At 37.9% G+C, this 18,920-nt stretch overlaps 1 protein-coding gene across 1 annotated transcript in view; it reads right to left on the bottom strand.

Moving 5' to 3' along the window:
- Positions 1-426: 426 nt before the first annotated feature.
- LOC136875557 (probable cytochrome P450 6a13) overlaps positions 427-18,920 on the bottom strand; it is a 57,071-nt gene continuing 38,577 nt past the window's right edge. Inside the window, exons 4-5 of the mRNA XM_067149111.2 lie at positions 6,454-6,705; positions 427-876 (exon numbers count right to left, since the gene is read on the bottom strand). Coding sequence (XP_067005212.2) covers positions 710-876; positions 6,454-6,705 — 419 coding nt within the window. The 3' untranslated portion in view covers positions 427-709. The remainder of the gene's footprint in view (positions 877-6,453; positions 6,706-18,920) is intronic.

The raw sequence follows: 18,920 nt of genomic DNA, 5'->3' as shown, positions 1-18,920 counted from the left end.
TAAAAATGACTAGTGATTGAACGTATTAAAAATATAAGGTCGATAAAATAATATGCAAATAGTAATGCAAGCACTTTGGTGAACTTGTTTCTAGAATCAGTATTTCTCACGAACTCACACAAAACTGCATACACTCAATATACCTGCACATATTAACAGAATCGTACAGTTCTTTAATATTAATTATAAAAATATAATTGAATGTTATTTTAAGAAAGTTTTCTTTTCTTTACGTCGCACCGACATAGATATGTCTTATGGCGACGACGGGAGAGGAAAGGCCTAGGAATGGGAAGGAAGCGACCGTGGCCTTAATTAAGGTACAGCTCCAGCATTTGCCTGGTTTGAAAATGGGAAACCACGGAAAACCATCTTCAGGGCTGCCGACAGTGGGGTTCGAACCACTATCTCCCGAATACTGGATACTGGCCGCACTTAAGCGACTGCAGCTATCGAGCTCGGTTTTTAAGAAAGTAGTAGAGTAATCATCCCTTGGTCTCTGGCCAAGGCAGTTAAATACAGTGTCTCTAAAACAAGATTTTGTAAAGTTAAGGAATTTTATGATAAAAGTATATTATGCATGTACGCCTACGTACAGAATAAAAATCAAGTATAAAACATTATAAAATGGTGTGTCATGTTCTGCCTTCATTTGCGTGCGATTATCATTTACTTCAAGAAATACGTTAATGATTTATCAATCATCTATTCATTCTCTTCGACTGATCTTGAGATGGATGCCATCCGCCGAAGCCGTGACCAATGACGCAGGTTCAAACCGTATTGGTATGGCTGTGCGCTTGCTTGGTGAAAACTGGAAATCCCTTAGCAGAGTTGCCATTCCCAGTTTGGCTTGCAGGAGTCCAAATCGCATACCTGAAAATGGGAATGGGAAATTAAGAAAAACAAAAAACAAGTATTAACCAAGATCCAGCTTTTTTATAGGGTAAGATTGTGACAGTTAAATATATAACATCCAACTAAATTTTAATTCTCATCGTTCTTTGCAATGAACTATGGAATGCATAGTTTGTTCTGTGCCAGTTTGTTACAAAGGACTGATTTAATCTCGTATAGCTTGTCCCTATCAACTATCATGCCCATCATCTAGATCAGAGGTGCTCAGCTGGGCGCCCGTTGTGGCTAGCCCAGTGCGTCCGGGCAGGCCTGACGTAAATGCGGGAAGCTTGCGTGACAAGCATACGTCACAGTGAAGCGAGAGAGTGAAAACACTTTGCAGGGAAGGGAGGGAGTATTGACGTTCACTCGTGATCAAGAAGCTCACTTCGACTACTCAGCGAAATGCTGATTGGGGTGCAGTATTAAGAACAAAGCGCTATAATCGCAAAAAAAAAAAAAAAAAAAAAAAAAAAAACACAAGAAAAAATAACCCTGACCTCTTCAAGATATTCCGAATCGATTTATACTGCGTTCGATATAAACAGTCAGTTTTGTTTTCTTATATTTATTCATCCAAAGAAAACTGACACGTTAATTTTTTTGTTTAAGCGTATAAGCTACAGTTTACAATTCCTTGGATGGACATGACGGTATTTCCATTTTTAAAAGGAAAATTACTGTTATTCATTAAGCATAAAGTAATATAATTACATAATTCAACAAGTTTACTGCTTGATTTTGCACAGTATTCCATGCTGTGCGACTTTCTATATTCACTGAATTTCTGAAAATAATATTTAAAATTTAACAGGCGTACAACTTTAATAGCTAGCCTCTCAATCATGAGAGGGAGTTTCAACACGAGTCAGGACATGGATACTTACTATGCAAGATTAAAGTACAACAACATTGTAAATACGGTTAGATATACAGTATGCCTTCAAATAAAAAAACCCAAATGATCTTATTTGCGGTAAGCATGATTGGATTGTTGGTGAGTTTATCAGATAACTTAAACCCAAACAACCACATTCCACAACTTATCCACCTTAACTCCGTATTATATTAGAAACATTTTAAACTCTTGAAATGTAATACTGAAAATTATAATTCATTGCGTACATTATAAAAATATTTGAGGTCGTAGGTCTAACTCTTTATTGCAACCGGTCAAAATACATATACTGCAATGAACGTAGCACATGAGGATTTGGCTCTGTTTTACGGCTGGATGCCCTTCCTGACGCCAATCGCGTGTGTAGGTATATAGTCACTATTGCGTGTTCCTGTTGTGGTTGGTAACGTGGTGTGTTGAGTGAATATGAAGAGGAGAGTGTTAGGACAAACACAAACAACCTGTCCCCGAGCCAGACTAATTAATCGCACGCGATTAAAATCCTCGACCCAGCCCAGAATCGAACCGGTACCCTGTGAACCGAAAGCCTCTACGCTGACCACTCAGCCAATGAGTGAGGCAGTTTATAAAATGAGTATATCTATAGTATATCTCATAAACTTAACATGTTACAGACGTGAAAATTGGTATTTGTAATCCCCTTTAAAAATAAAGAAACACGTACTTCTTGTTTTCGGAAAATCACCTTGAGCTGGAGATCGAAAATAAGCGAAGAAGGAGGTGAATTCTCTTTATGAGGATACTTATATCTTAAAAACTAAGATGTTACAGACGTGAAAATGGGTATTTGGAATCTCCTTTAGAAATAAAGAAGCCCTTTCTTTTTTTCGACTGAAAAGAAGACTGTGTCTCACATGTAGATTTCCATGTCGCATGTTTCAGATTTAGCTCAGCCAGTAGCCAGTAGCCCCAAAATCCAATGCCACAAACGTGGTTTTCAAACAGGTTCTGGGGTAAATGAAATGCAATTTTTCTGTGAGTTTTTATACTTTAGGGATTTTCAGATAATGTATTAGTGCAGTGCAGAGGAACAATTAATTTTTATCAACTTACCAGATCATCGCGAGCGAAGCCGTGGGTAACAGCTAGTACCGGTACATAAACACTAGCTCACTGTTGCACCCGGACACTATTTTGAATGTTTAATTTTAGGATTTTTATTACCTGTTTGAAGTTAATTTTTGTAATGACATTTTGTGGTGTTGACTGATATTTTAAGAAATCTTTAGAGTTATTGGTTTTTGCTTTAGTTTGAGATTATTTAGATTCGCGTTAAATTAGACCTCGTGGTAACCTAGATTGTCTGCGATGTACTTGATCCTTTCGAACAAATAATAACATTAAGTTATGGGATTAGTCTATGTATTAACCCGTCAAGCTATAGATATAATGTACAAGATATCAGCTGTCACTGGGACTGTCACCAATCAGCCTAATGACCCCCAAAACTGTGGGACTCAACATAATCACGGTCATTTTGGACATTTTCTTTCTTTGCTCTTTTGTCTAGACCGGTGCCGATGAAGGCTAAACTTGAGTTTAAACGGAATCCACATTATCACAATTCATATCATTGACCCCGAAACTGTGGGTTCAGCACTAATATGGATCATCTTCGATAATTTGTACATGTCACCTCCTCCCCTAGTGGTGCAAGGGGTGTCTTATTCACAAATTTTTGTCTTCCACATTGTAAGTTAGAGTGTGAACTGAGACTGGTTGAGAAATATGCTGGGGTTTACACACATATTTATATTCATAACCTCGGGCATTTTAGTCATTCTTTCTAATTTCTTTTCAATCGCTTTGCCCATGGGTGTTTGAACTTGGACTTAAACGGCAACCGGAGTGTTAGGCCTACTGATCATCTCAGGAACCCAGAAAATTATGGAATAGACATTTCGACATTATTATTATTATTATTATTATTATTATTATTATTATTATTATTATTATTATTATTATTATTATTATTATTATTATTATTATTACTCGATTATTTTTGCAGATCAGCTCCTCCTCAACCCCAGCCCAAGGGCGTTTTACCACCACAGATCTTTTCAAGATAGTAAGTCATATTTACCAAATTAATTTAAGTGGTATAACGGAACATACTCACACATATCCAAAATCTCGATAATTTTGTACATTTTACCCCTTTTCAGCCCTATGTCGATGGGGGCTGAACTTGGACTTAAACGGAATCCGGAGTGTCACTATTCATCTCAGGGACCCCGAAAACTATGGATTCTACATTAATACGGGGCATTTTCATTTATTTTTATATTTCATCCCCTTTCCAAACCCGTCCCTAACGGTGCTAGAGATATCTTACCCCCACAGTATATCTTCGCTGCCGGGACAAAACTTCCTATGTGAAACATTTTAGCTTAGAACTTTGGCCGGTAAGGTTCTGTCATCTAAGGTGCAATAATGTGTGAATATTGTCAAGGCATTCTCGCTCTTCATAAAGTATGTGCTGCGGGTCAGTATAACTTCGAAAATATTATCACATAGAAGGTTTTGTCCCGGCAACGACGATATTTTGCTAGAGAGTAGGCCATACGTGTACCAAGTTTGGCTGAGTGCTATGCTGGAACAAACATACGTACATAATCCCGGCCATTTTATACATTCTATTTCTCACTCCTTCTCACAGCCACTACCGGCAGGGGCTGAACTTCGAATTAAACGACATCAGGAATGTCACTATTCATCTCAGAAATTCAGAAAAGTATGGATTCGACGCTATTTTCCATTAAAGGGGTGTATTGACCCCAAAGTGTTTTTCTCCAGATGGTAAGTCACATGTGTACCAAGTTTGATTGAAATTGCTCCAATGGTTTAGGAGCAGATAGGGAACAAACACACATACATGCATTTGTATATAGGAAATAGATATATAGATAGAATAGATAGATAGATAGATAGATAGGCAGATAGATAGATAGGTAGATATTGAGCGGATAACGCACGAAATAGCTAGAACTTGATCCATTTCGCCAAGTCCTGTATACATTCGAGTGGGCTACAGTTTGTGTTGTTCACCTACACTACCAGTCAAAAGTTTGTGCATACAATATTACCTCCAAATGGGACGGAAGCAGGAGATTGGAACTGAAAAACGTGCTGTAATTGTAGCTCTGCATCACGAAGGGTATTCTAGTAGGACAATAGCAACAAAAGTTAGCGTAGCCCAATCCACAGTGGTGTGTATATTGCAGCGGTTCAAGCAAACCGGTGCCAATGCAAGTGTTTCGCGATCTGGAAGACCCCGTGTAACATTATACAGGGAAAATCAGTTCATATGTGTAAAGAGTAAACGTCAGAGGACTCGTACGGCAACTGAAATTCGCGAGGAAGTCAATAATACGAGCTGCTCCAATCTCTGTCTCAACAGTGCAACGCCGTCTTCGTGAACGAGGTTTAAAGGGGTGTATAGCGGCCAAAAAGCATATATTACGGACACAAAATAAGGTGAAAAGAATGCAATGGGCACAGCTACATAAAAACTGGAGCGTGCAGCAATGGTCCAAGGTGTTATTCACGGATAATAATAATTTCGTGTGGCTAATTCTAGCCGAGTGCAGCCCTTGTAAGGCAGACCCTCCGATGAGGGTGGGTGGCATCTGCCATGTTTAGGTAACTGCGTGTTATTGTGGTGGAGGATAGTGTTATGTGTTGTGTGTCAGTTGCAGGAATGTTGGGGACAGCACAAAAACCCAGCCCACGGGTCATTGGAATTAACCAATGAAGGTTAAATTCCCCGACCCGGCCGGGAATCGAACCCGAGACCCTCTGAACCGAAGGCCAGTACGCTGACCATTCAGCCAACGAGTCGGACATTCGCGGATGAATCGAAGTTTGAAGTATTTGGGAGCCATCGTCGAATGTTTGTTCGTCGACTTCGTGGTGAACGTATGAAGAGTCAGTGTGTGACACCTACGGTGAAGCATGGTGGAGGGTCGGTTATGGTGTGGGGATGTTTTGCCGGTGATAAAGTCAGTGATCCAGTGCGAATTAATGGAACATTAAAGAAGGAAGGATATCACAGGATAATGATCAACAGTCCAGTTCCATCTGGCAAGAGGCTTATTGGTCGTGGGTTTGTTCTGCAGCAGGGCAATGACCCCAAATATTCTTCTGAATTGTGTAGAGGCTATGACAATAGAAAAGAGAAATGTGGGGAACTGAAAAATATGATTTAGCCAAGTCAGTCACCAGACTTAAATCCCATTGAACTGTTATGGGATGAACTTGACAGGGAGATCCGAAAACTGTAGTCAACTAATGTTGAAGAACTATGGAATAATTTATAGAGCTGTTGGACTGCAATATCTGCAAAAACACTACAAAGAGTTTGTGCAGCTGTTCGGAGGGCAAAGGGTGGATACTTTGAAGAGGCTAAAATATAAACCATATTGTATTCTACTTAATGATAGAGAGAGAAAATATATATTTTTTTGGTCTATTTAGTTTTTACGATGTGTTTGTACGTTGAAATAAAGTATCTAGTTTTGTGCATAGGTGATCGAAAACTTTTGACCGGTAGTGTAAATGACTGATTTTATTAGTGTACACTTAGTTGAACTTATTAGGCTCTTTGAAGAGTTAGATACAATACAATTGAATCTTACCAATACAATTTCGAGGTCCGTCACCAAAAGGCAGGTAGGTGAAGCGATGTCTACGTGCTGTATTTTCCTGATCAAATCTTTCTGGGTCGAACCGCTCAGGATCGGGATAGAAGTTAGGGTCGTTATGAAGCCCAAGCGCAGGGATTATTATTCGAGTTCCTTCTTCTACGGTGATGTTCGTCCCAGGGATGACGTACGGCTTTGTGCACACTCTGAAGAGGATACCTAAAGGAGGGTATTTACGTAGAGATTCTGAAACATAGAGAGCAAATATTTTGTTGATGCGGTACAAATAAATATAAATTATACACATTTTGAATGACAATATAAAACATTTAACAACATTGTTTTTGTGACAGGGTCGAGGTAAATCTAGTTATCAACCTGACTCCTAGCTGTTTCCATTAAATGCTCAAACTTGTGTAACTGTCGTTTCTTTGTTGTATAATTTTACAACTAGATTGAGGTGAGTTTAGAAGATTTGTTAAAACATTTATTGATTGGTGGTATGGTGATTAGAGACATGGAATCTCCAGACTTTTGTCGAATATGAAGCACCGGAACGTGATGCGTTATTTCAAAAATCCGAAAGGTATTGACGGTATTTCGAACTGCGGCCATCTTAGTGAGAACTCTGATATTTTGTCCATGTAAATATTGTTCTTGGTTACTTAAAAGGTGGTATATGTTCACTTTTTAGTCATCTGTAAATTGTGTATATAATATTCATAATAACACTTGCCAAATTTCTCAATGTAGAGCAATATCTTAAATAGTGGGGAATTCTGAGCATAGAGATACAATGTTGGAGTTTCATACCTTTTTTGTCTCTGCAAACACCTTGAGACTCTGGCAAAAATGGGGTTTGTATGCGACTATAAGAATTCAGCAAGAGAGTTCTCTTCGCCTCTTTCACCTCAATTCTCCAACTTCCTACCTACACGTGGTGCCCCTGTTAAGCCGAGCAACTCAGTGGAAGGTTGGGTAACCAACCCCAGCGGGAAACTGAGTCGGTGAGCAGACAGGTTTTGGAGGTCAGTGGAAGGCAACGGGAAACCACCACTGAAATCATCCCAAGAAGTTCATGGCAATGGACCTCTGTATAAAAACTCCGGATGTAAAACTTCCCCTCAATTGGATCTCCGGAAGGGGAATACATCGAGGTTTTCTAATAGAGATGAAGGAAGGATGAGTAAAAGCCCTATTAAAAGTAAAGCGACTTTGAGGATAGGTACATGGAATGTACTAACTTAATTACAGAAGAAAAATTGGAAAATGCTAAATCAGAAATGGCTAAAAAAAACTTGACATACTAGGCATGAGTAAAGTGAGATGGGGAGGTAGTGAAGAACTGGATAGTGGAGGATATACACTATATTACTCAGGTGCTGAGCGTAGTGGACAACATGCAGTAGGAATACTAATTAAGAAAGATATAAAGCCTAAAGTGTAGAAGATAGAATATGTAAATGAGGGAATAATTATGCTAAGATTGAAAGGCGATCAGAAAGATTTAGTAATAATTCAATTTTATATGCCAACCAGTCAACACCCAGAAGAGGAGGTAGAGGAATGTTACGACCAAATAGAAGGGATTCGTGGAAGAGAAATTAAGAATTCACGTGTGGTGATGATAATGGGATATTGGAATGCCGTTGTTGGCGAAGGACGTGAAGACAAAATAGTTGGGAAATATGGGCCCGGAGTTAGAAATGACAGAGGCCAGATTTTATTAGACTTCTGTAAAAGAAACAACATTGTTATTGGCAATACATTGTTTGAAAACCGTAAAAGGTGGAGGTATACTTGGACATCTAGTATAAATAATGAAAGGTACCAAATAGACTATATTATGATACAACAAATATATAGGAATGGCTTAAAAAATGCAAAATGCTATCCAGGAGCATATATACATTCTGATCACAACCTAGATTTTGTAGAACTGTGCATTAAATTAAAAAGAGTTAGGATAAGTAAGAGCAATGAAGTGATATGCCTTGAAAATTTGAAAGAAAACAAAAATTTAGTAGAGTTGGAAGAGAGACTTGTTGAAAGATTACAAACTGAGAATGAGGCTAATTGTGTTAATAAAAATTGGGAGAGATTTAGAAACAATCTTAAAGAGTCAGCAAAAGAAGTACTAGGAACAAAACGGAGGAGAAAAATAAGAAAGAAATGGGTAACTGAAGAAATGCTTGACAAAATGATAGAAAGGAGAAAATGGAAAAAACGTAAACACTCAAGAAGGGAGAAAAATGCATAGGAAATTAAATAATGAATTAAGAAGGGAGACTGAACATGCTAAAGAAAAGTGGATCAGAGAAACCTGCAGCAAAATACAGTAGAACGGTTGGAAAGTGAAAGTAAATATGACATAATGTACAAAGAAGCTATGGAATTAACATTCAGTTTTATAAGGAATGAAAGTGGAATGACTGAGATCAAAACATTGGATGGACAGTTAGTAAGTGAGCCTGAAAAAGTTAAGGAACGATGGAAAGAGTACATAGAATGGTTATATGATTGGAAGAGCAGACCAGATGTGAGTAGTATAAATTTGGAGAAGGAAAATGAAATAAATGAATATCAGATTGGGTTTAGTATATTAGAAGAGGAAATAGAGGCATCTATTAGGGAAGTGAAGAATGGTGTAGATGAAATACCAGTTGAACTAATCAAAGTACTGCAGGGGAAAGGAAAGGATATATGTGTAAAACTTTGTCGAGAAATATACTTAAAAGGGAAATGGCCAAAGATTTTCTAGAAAATATAACAATACCAATAGAAGAAAGGAAAAATAATAAATGTGAAGAACACAGGACACTAAGCTTAATTTCTCATGCAGCTAAAGTACTATTAAGAGCAATAAACAGAAGGATTTACAGACGAATGGAGAATTATATTGGTGAAGAACAATATGGATTTAGACATGGAGTAGGCACAAGGGATGCCATTGGTTTACTGAAAGTCATAGGAGAAAGGTATATAGAGAAGAATAGAAAAGTATTATACACAGTCTTTGTAGACTTAGAGAAGGCTTTTGACAAAGGGAAATGGGATAAGCTCTTGGAGATACTTAAAAAAACATGGAGTGGAATGGAGAGAGAGAAGACTGACCAAGGAATTATATTGCAACCAAACAGCAAGAGTGAGAATAAGAGGAGAATTAACAGAAGAAATCAGACTGGGGAAAGGTGTTAGATAGGGTTGCTGCATATCACAACTTTGTTTAATATTTAATTGGAGGAAATTATTTGTGAATGCTTGGACGGTAAAAGAGGTGTCAACGTTGGGGGTAAGGGAATTGAATGTGCAAGATTTGCTGATGATATGGCAGTAATAGCTGAACATGTGAAGGATCCCCGCAAAATGTTGAGAGAATTAAACAAAAGGTGTGAAGAGTATGGAATGAGCATAAACAAAAGGAAAACTAAATTCATGATACTTGGAGGTAAAGGTGAAAAAGCGACAAAGGGGGAGAAATTATTGAACAGGTGAATAAGTATCTTGGAAGTATTGTGACTGAAGACCTTCAATCTATAACAGACATACAAATTCGAATTGCCTTAGCCAAGGAAAGCTTCAACAAGAAGAAAAAACTGTTCTGTGGCCCGCTAGAGAAAGATCTAAGGAAGAGACTTGCAAGGTGTTACATATGGAGTATAGCTCTATATGGCGCTGAAACATGGACATTAAGGAAGGAAGAACAGAGAAGAATAGAGGCATTTGAGATGTGGATTTGGCGAATAATTTAAGGTGTAAAGTGGGAAGATAAAATATCAAACGAGGAAGTTATGAAGAGAGTGGGAGAAGTGAGGAGCATGCTGACCGTAATCCAAAATAGGAAGAAAACTTCGATAGGGCATAATCTAAGACACAACACCTTACTACGAGTAGCAGTTGAAGGGATGATAAAAGGAAAACGAGGAAGAGGAAGGAGACGATATCAGTTATTAAACATCGTTATAAAAAGAAAGGAAGATTATGTAGAAGTGAAGAAAAGGGCACAAGATCGAGAGATATGGAGGTCACAGCCATGATTGGACCTGCCGAATGGCAGAACAACCTATCATGATGATGACTTTGCGTAAACATCACAACAGCATTAGAAGCCAAGGAAATATTTTTTACGGTCAGCTGTCCAATAACAAATCTCTCATATACAACAGTCATACATTTATTTATCTGCAATGTAATTCCTTCAGGGGAGTTTGAATATCCTATCTCACATATGATGAAATTATCAAAAATATGTCCACTTCTGAAATATCTTCTCCTAAAATTTTGACATTTGTGAATCTATTTTCGCACCATCTTCAATTAATTCCACTGAATAGGAATTAATTTACTTTACTGACTAGTGTGTGATAGGCCTATTTTATTTTAAGTAAACATATTTTTAGAGGGACAAATTTTACATAAGTGTGTCTAATTCAAGTAGTGAGAAAATAATTGCTTTGATGTTGGTTCAATGGGCCAACTTTTTTGCTTTAAAGGCTTTGAAGAAAATGTGTATATTCTCCATTGTAATGAGACGTATTGACACATATTGTGTTGGAAGTATCAAATACCAAACATTAACATCACGATAACGCATTACGTATATTCACAAAGAAGCAGTGAATTACAGGCCGACAAACTCAATCGAGACTGCCATGTTTCTATGGCAATGCAGCTAACATAAATGTATGGCTGAAAAATAGAAAGGGTTAAAAATATGCATTTTCCAGATTTTACCATCGAAACCTCTAAAAACCTCTCCGAAAGTGTTTTATAAAAAAATCTATTTTATTTATGGCAGGAAGCACTTCTAACGGTTTTCAATGTTCTGATATTAGTCACTTTACTTAATTAGAAACAGTTACATTTTGAATTGCAACCCTTTTCCATATTATGCTCAGTGTGTGTTGCAGGACAAAACTGCAGCATTATGAGTTGCATCTGTTTCCGAGTATTTTTTCCCCGTATTGACAAGTTTCAGGTAAGTCGGAGAAGTCTCCAGCAACGCCAAACCGGGCGAGTTGACCGAGCGATTAGAGGCGCGCGGCTGCGAGCTTGCATCCGGGAGATAGTGGGTTCGAATCCCACTGTCGGCAGCCCTGAAGATGGTTTTTCCGTGGTTTCCCATTTTCACATCAGGCAAATGCTGGGGCTGTACCTTAATTAAGGCTATGGCCTCTTCCTTCCAACTCCTAGCCCTTTCCTATCCCATCGTCGCCGTAAGGCCTATCTGTGTCGGTGCGACGTAAAGCAACTAGCAAAAAACAGCAACACCAAAGGTTATGCCATTATAGAGGAATTGCAAAAACCAATGACAGTACTATAATGAGGAAACTAAGGCACGATGAGGAGTGAAATAATTTGTGGCTGCTTTCCTCACTGGCCAGAAAGAGCCCCCACATTACTTTTTCTTATTATTATTAGTTTTGGTGTGAGTTTGTCACAATTATTGTAAATTAGTGGGGAGACTTATCAGAATGATTGCAAATAGGCGGATGTTTGTCACAATTATTGTAAATTAGTGGGGAGACTTATCAGAATGATTGCAAATAGGCGGATGTTTGTCACAATTATTGTAAATTAGTGGGGAGACTTATCAGAATGATTGCAAATAGGCGGATGTTTGTCACAATTATTGTAAATTAGTGGGGAGACTTATCAGAATGATTGCAAATAGGCGGATGTTTGTCACAATTATTGTAAATTAGTGGGGAGACTTATCAGAATGATTGCAAATAGGCGGATGTTTGTTACAATTATTGTAAATTAGTGGGGACACTTATCAGAATGATTGTAAATAGGCGGATGTTTGTTACAATTATTGTAAATTAGTGGGGAGACTTATCAGAATGATTGTAAATAGGCGGATGTTTGTTACAATTATTGTAAATTAGTGGGGACACTTATCAGAATGATTGTAAATAGGCGGATGTTTGTCACAATTATTGTAAATTAGTGGGGAGACTTATCAGAATGATTGCAAATAGGCGGATGTTTGTCACAATTATTGTAAATTAGTGGGGAGACTTATCAGAATGATTGCAAATAGGCGGATGTTTGTCACAATTATTGTAAATTAGTGGGGAGACTTATCAGAATGATTGCAAATAGGCGGATGTTTGTCACAATTATTGTAAATTAGTGGGGAGACTTATCAGAATGATTGCAAATAGGCGGATGTTTGTTACAATTATTGTAAATTAGTGGGGACACTTATCAGAATGATTGTAAATAGGCGGATGTTTGTTACAATTATTGTAAATTAGTGGGGAGACTTATCAGAATGATTGTAAATAGGCGGATGTTTGTTACAATTATTGTAAATTAGTGGGGAGACTTATCAGAATGATTGTAAATAGGCCGATGTTTGTTACAATTATTGTAAATTAGTGGGGACACTTATCAGAATGATTGTAAATAGGCGGATGTTTGTTACAATTATTGTAAATTAGTGGGGACACTTATCAGAATGATTGTAAATAGGCGGATGTTTGTTACAATTATTGTAAATTAGTGGGGAGACTTATCAGAATGATTGCAAATAGGCGGATGTTTGTTACAATTATTGTAAATTAGTGGGGAGACTTATCAGAATGATTGCAAATAGGCGGATGTTTGTTACAATTATTGTAAATTAGTGGGGAGACTTATCAGAATGATTGCAAATAGGCGGATGTTTGTTACAATTATTGTAAATTAGTGGGGAGACTTATCAGAATGATTGCAAATAGGCGGATGTTTGTTACAATTATTGTAAATTAGTGGGGAGACTTATCAGAATGATTGTAAATAGGCGGATGTTTGTTACAATTATTGTAAATTAGTGGGGAGACTTATCAGAATGATTGTAAATAGGCGGATGTTTGTTACAATTATTGTAAATTAGTGGGGACACTTATCAGAATGATTGTAAATAGGCGGATGTTTGTTACAATTATTGTAAATTAGTGGGGACACTTATCAGAATGATTGTAAATAGGCGGATGTTTGTTACAATTATTGTAAATTAGTGGGGAGACTTATCAGAATGATTGTAAATAGGCGGATGTTTGTTACAATTATTGTAAATTAGTGGGGACACTTATCAGAATGATTGTAAATAGGCGGATGTTTGTTACAATTATTGTAAATTAGTGGGGAGACTTATCAGAATGATTGTAAATAGGCGGATGTTTGTCACAAGCTATAAGAATGATGCACTAATATTTTTGGTTTAGTAGGTATGGTTGTGTAATATTTAATAATACATTTTATTGCAGCCAGTGGCCATACAGGGTTAAGATCATGTTACAAAAGGTAATATTGAGTAAACTGAGTTTTTCACATAGTCCGTTTTATGTATTACAGAAGTCTGTTAGTGAGGTTCTCTGTTTTTGCACCATATTACATGGTATCGGTCGCAATTTGGCCCACATAGCTTGCAATTGCACTTGTCTTCTGGGTTATGGTATTTCTCTGTTATGCATAGTCGGTGGTGAAACCCATGGACCGCTACTCTCGTCATGATGTGTCGTAGGTGGTATCTGGCTTTCATTCTAGTCCCTGCAGTTCATCGCAACTGTGGCCAAGAACTCCGGCCATATCTCCTGTTTCTTCTTGGTGAGTTCTCTTAGTAGACATCTGTAGGCTTCGGTGGCTGGCAAGAGCAGGTCTAGGCGAAGTTCTTCTATGAAGAACTGTTCCTTTGTTAACACGTAAGTGAGGCGTGAGGGTGTGTACTTTGATAGACTTAGAACTCTTTTCAGGAAGTGAACCTTGACTTTTTCTATGTCTTCTAGATTTCTTTTCGGCTTGGATTCTTCCATATCACCTCAGATCCGCAGGTCATAATAGGTGCGATATTCAGGCGCAATATGGCCATCGCCTTTCTAAATTTAGTTTTCTCAGATTCTTTATACTATTTGCTGCATTCTGGCTGTTGAGACGCGTTTTCTGCTGTGTAGGTCGTATGTGTCCCCTTGGCTTTGCAGCGTGATTCCTAGGTATTTGAAGTTTGATAAGTTTCGCAGTGGATTCACTTTATACAGAATGTAGTCATTCGCTGCCAATCTTCCGCCCCTTCTAAATGTAATTTTCACTGTTTTCTTCCCATTTAGCTTAGTCGTTTTTTTTAGACCCACGGAACAAGTTTGTTGAAGGCTTCTTGGGCATTTTGAAGTTCTTGGGATACTATTACCATGTCGTTTGCGTAGGTATATATTTTGATATTTTCTGTTGCTATTTCTTCTGGTACTGCTTCAGTGGCTATAATGAAGAGCAGAGTAACTCCAAGGGTCACCTTGAAGAACACCTTTCGTTTGTTCTGTCATTTCTTTTCTTGAGACTCTGTTGTCTATTTCCATTTGGTTTTTGGATAGAATGCTTTGTAAGAGTATAGTTTCTTGATTTCTTCGTGATTTCTTATTATCCATTGCCTATTTAGAAGGTCAAACGCCTTAGTGTAATCTATGAAGATGGCGTGCAGTTTTCCTCTTGGGTGTTCTACAGCTGTTTCGATGTCATCTAGTATGCATTTCCCTTTTACGAAGCCGAACTGTTGTTCCGGTATAGTGTGTTCCGTCATCAGTTTTAACCTCTTGGTAAGTAGGCTTGTTAGTAGTTTTAGTGCTGAGCACTCCAAGGCTATCCACCTGTAGGAGTTCGGGTCCCTTGTGTCTCCATTGCCCTTATAGCGTTGGTGCATGCACTGTGCACAGTGCTAAAGACGACTTCGGTTGGTTGACCAGAGTGCAGACCCCCACTCCTCGATTAGGAGCAATAGCGCTGTCTCCCTCTTTCGCCACGCATGTCTCGCTCGCTCCCCCTATCACCCTGTTCCTCATTTGCTCCGTAGCGTTCCAAATCCGAGCCGAGTTGAGCCGAGTTGAGCCGAGTTGAGCCGAGCTTAGCCGAGTAGCCCAGAGACGAAGCGTTGGTCCGAGCCGAGCCGAGCGGAACCGATGCACTGTGTACAGGAGCTCTGCGCCACCGTCTGCACGCGTGACATTTTGGGCGTTTGAGAGGCCCTGCTTTAGGTGCTCGAAAACAATACCGTCTGGGCCGCAAGCGTCGTTGTTCTTTGAGTTTGCGATTTGCCTCGGTACTTCTACTCCGGAGAAAGGACGGGATTCCTCTACTTCTCCCTCACTGCTTAGGATTTCTGGGCATGTTTCTTTGGCCTGGAGTACTTCTTTAAAATTTCTCCCCACGCTTTAATTGGGAGGGTCTCTTGGGAAATAGGGATGCTTCGGTGAGGCCACTTTGTACCATTTCTCCTCTGCTTGATCGATAAGATTTTTCTCCTTTTCCACCGTGTTTAGCTCATTGTGTTTTTCCAGCGCTTGTTTGTAGGCTTTCTTGGCGTTATTGTGCTCCCTTAGGTCTTCGTACGTTTTTGTTTGTCTTGCCTTCTGCAGGGCTGTGATCACGGTTCTCCTTGCTGTGTGGCACTCCTGTTTGGACCATAGCTTGTATTTTCTCTGTTTGCATTCCTTCTTGACTATTGTCTATTTTATATGTCCTTCGATCGTGTCAAGTGCTTCGCTTATTTTCCCTTCTTGTATTTCCTTCGATGCTGTTCTTGCCGCATCTATGTTTAGTTTGTCCTTGTCGATTTCCCTTGACGGTGTGTTTGTTTGTTTTCTAGAAGTGTTTCATTGTTGTGGGGTCTTTTACATATATGCGGGTGCATATTGTTATATGTTTACTCACTGGGATGTCTCTTCTTATCTCCTGGTGGGTCGTGTCGCTGTTTGTGAACACTAGATCGATTGTACTAGTCCCGTTCGGTCCGAGATATGTGTGCTCTTCCCCTATGATTACTAGAGTTAATTCTTTTTTTTCAATGTAGCTGTATACAGTTTTTGCTTTCTGTGTGGGAGCGTCTGTTCTGCAGTTCAGGTCTCCCATTATTATAACGTTGTCCGTCTTGTTCGTCTTGCTTAAGGCCTGACTGATCTCCTCTTGGATTTCTTCTGCCTTGTATTCTGGTTGGAAGTAGGCATTAAGTACTGTGCATGGGTTGGTCTTTACTAGGAGTATGTTTTTTGTGTTTTGCAATATCTAGAACGGTGCTAACCTTGGTTTTATCAGCATTGCTATTCCTTCTTTTGGTCTGCCTCTTTACCCCTAGCTTGCGTACGAGTGCGCTGCGTAGAAGTTATCTCTGCTCTATTGGCTTGTTAGGGGTGTTTCTGTGAGTGTTACTACTATGTCGTATTCGTCGAAGATGTCTTCCGGTATCATGTTGATAGCATTTTTGGGCCTTGTATATTCTACAGTAGTGTCTTTATTTCCACTTCTTTTTCCTAGTTCTTTTAACGCGATGAATGACCTAAAGTGTGTAGCAATCTAAGAACGGAAAGCAGAGGCATGTGTTTTCTTAATCTAGCATTAAAATCAAGTAATCAGAAGAAAGAAGGAAACGAGTCATTGGAGGTAATTAAATGAATCGTAAAATATTCAGACAAGTGTCCAGATGGAAATGTACTGTATTTATTTATTTATTTATTTATTTATTTATTTATTTATTTATTTATTTATTTATTTATTTATTTATTTATTTATTTATTTATTTATTATTGCCTTGTTCAGTGGCGAAGTTAGGGCCCTAGGCACTCTCTTACACGTAACTAAATTTGGATTACAATCTAAAATAAAATACTAAAGTAATTAAAATTGTTAACATTGATGTTTTCACTGCCCGTACTTGTAGACATGATGTGAGCGTTCGAGCTCATACCGTGTCAAGCAAAGAAGGTGAAAACTTGACGTTTCGCAGAGAACTTTGCTCCATGACTTCCGAAGAAAATCTCGACTGTCCACGAGGAAATCTTCTACAATTACAAAAGCCCATATCATGTCTATAATTAAAATTTTTAGAACTAAATAAATTCATAGAATTAAAATGACTTAAAAATTATAAAGTAAATTAATATTAAAAACTGAAATAATACAAGTTAAAATTAAGACTTGAAATAAACATCACATAATTAATACCATCAATGTTGAGTACGAGAAATATTGAATCCTGGTAATAAATTTCTCTAAGAGCAAGTACTGTATAAACACAATTATAAAACTAAATACTGCAATGAATCAAAATATGTAGTTCATGATTCTAGAGGGTAATTCGTGGAAAACATCAAAACATTATCAATATGTTTGGCAATGATACACTAGAAAGTATAAAAGGGCACAAAAAAGAGTTTTGATAGAGTCGAGTCGTATTATTGTCGAAAGTGCATAAAGAAGAGGGTATTTTAAAATATGAATATTAGTGTAATGTGCAGATTATAATTATAATGAGTTCTGCAAAGAACGTAGGATACATACTCTTCATTTTTTCATTCACTAAATTTGTCATTTCATGTGCCTAGAAAAGATGACGGATGTGTGTGTATAGCGTAAGATAACGGCAATGAACCTGATGAAATGAATTGGCATAAAAGTTATGATCCACACATCAGTGAAAAATATAAGCCAAGACCTGAGAAGAAAAAGACTTAGAGATAGCTCAAGTAAGCTAATAAAACTGTATGTTGTTTTGACCTTTAGGCTGTACTTCCATCACCACGCGAAGAATGCTCCTCTCTGTACTATAAGAGGACACTCTCGTGTTTTAACTTAACCATCTATTATACTGTACAAAAACAAGGCTATTATTTCTTCAGGCATGACGGTTTGGCTAAGAGAGGGTAAATGAACTTGGTTCTTGCACAACTTAATTTTGTAAGTTACTATCCAGAGAATCAGACAACTGTACTGGACAAAATAAATATAAGTATTTTGCCTCATTGCTAATGTACTGTATTAAAAACCTGCCACACTTCAGCAAAATCTCACACTTCTCACATCAGGACACACGCAAAATGAAAAGGATTCAATGCATGCCACAATTATACGAGAGGAGAAGAGAATCCTTAGAAGTGGTCCAATAACTTTACTAAGGCAGTGGGTTCCAGTTATGAGAATGGTAAAGAAAAATACCAATGTTTATAAAGTGGTTGAATTGAACACTTCTGATATTATTGATATTAAAAGCCTATATGAAGAGTTGGGCTATGATTTTTCTAAAATTTTCAGGGGAGTTACCGTTAATTGATTAAATGCGAAAGTAATGTAAATTAGGAAAGAAGACACTTATATCATATTATATAAGCACAGCTATGACGTAGATTCATTTCTGGAAGAAAATATAACATATGGGAGCAGAAACTCCACTCAAAATTCTTCGGCGAGCTTTCTTTTGGGCACCTGGCATAAATGCAGGAAAGAAGAAAGACGTGTTAGATCTTCATGAAAGCGGTGTCATTCTTAGTGTAGGTCACGAATTTTACACGTCTCTAAAAGTAGTAGAAGTAAATATAACACCATTACTGAATTCTCTGTTTTTCTTTTTTATTGAATGCTCGTTTGTATTGTTATTGTATTGTCTTCTTGCCATATTGTTCAAAACTACTTCAGTTTTAAAACCTGAGATTTGC

This window comes from Anabrus simplex, chromosome 1 (genome assembly GCF_040414725.1).
Source record: "Anabrus simplex isolate iqAnaSimp1 chromosome 1, ASM4041472v1, whole genome shotgun sequence".
In the NCBI taxonomy this organism is placed as follows: Eukaryota; Metazoa; Arthropoda; class Insecta; order Orthoptera; family Tettigoniidae; genus Anabrus; species Anabrus simplex.
Note: the sequence above shows the minus strand (reverse complement) of the source record. Positions and strands in the feature narration are given on the sequence as shown.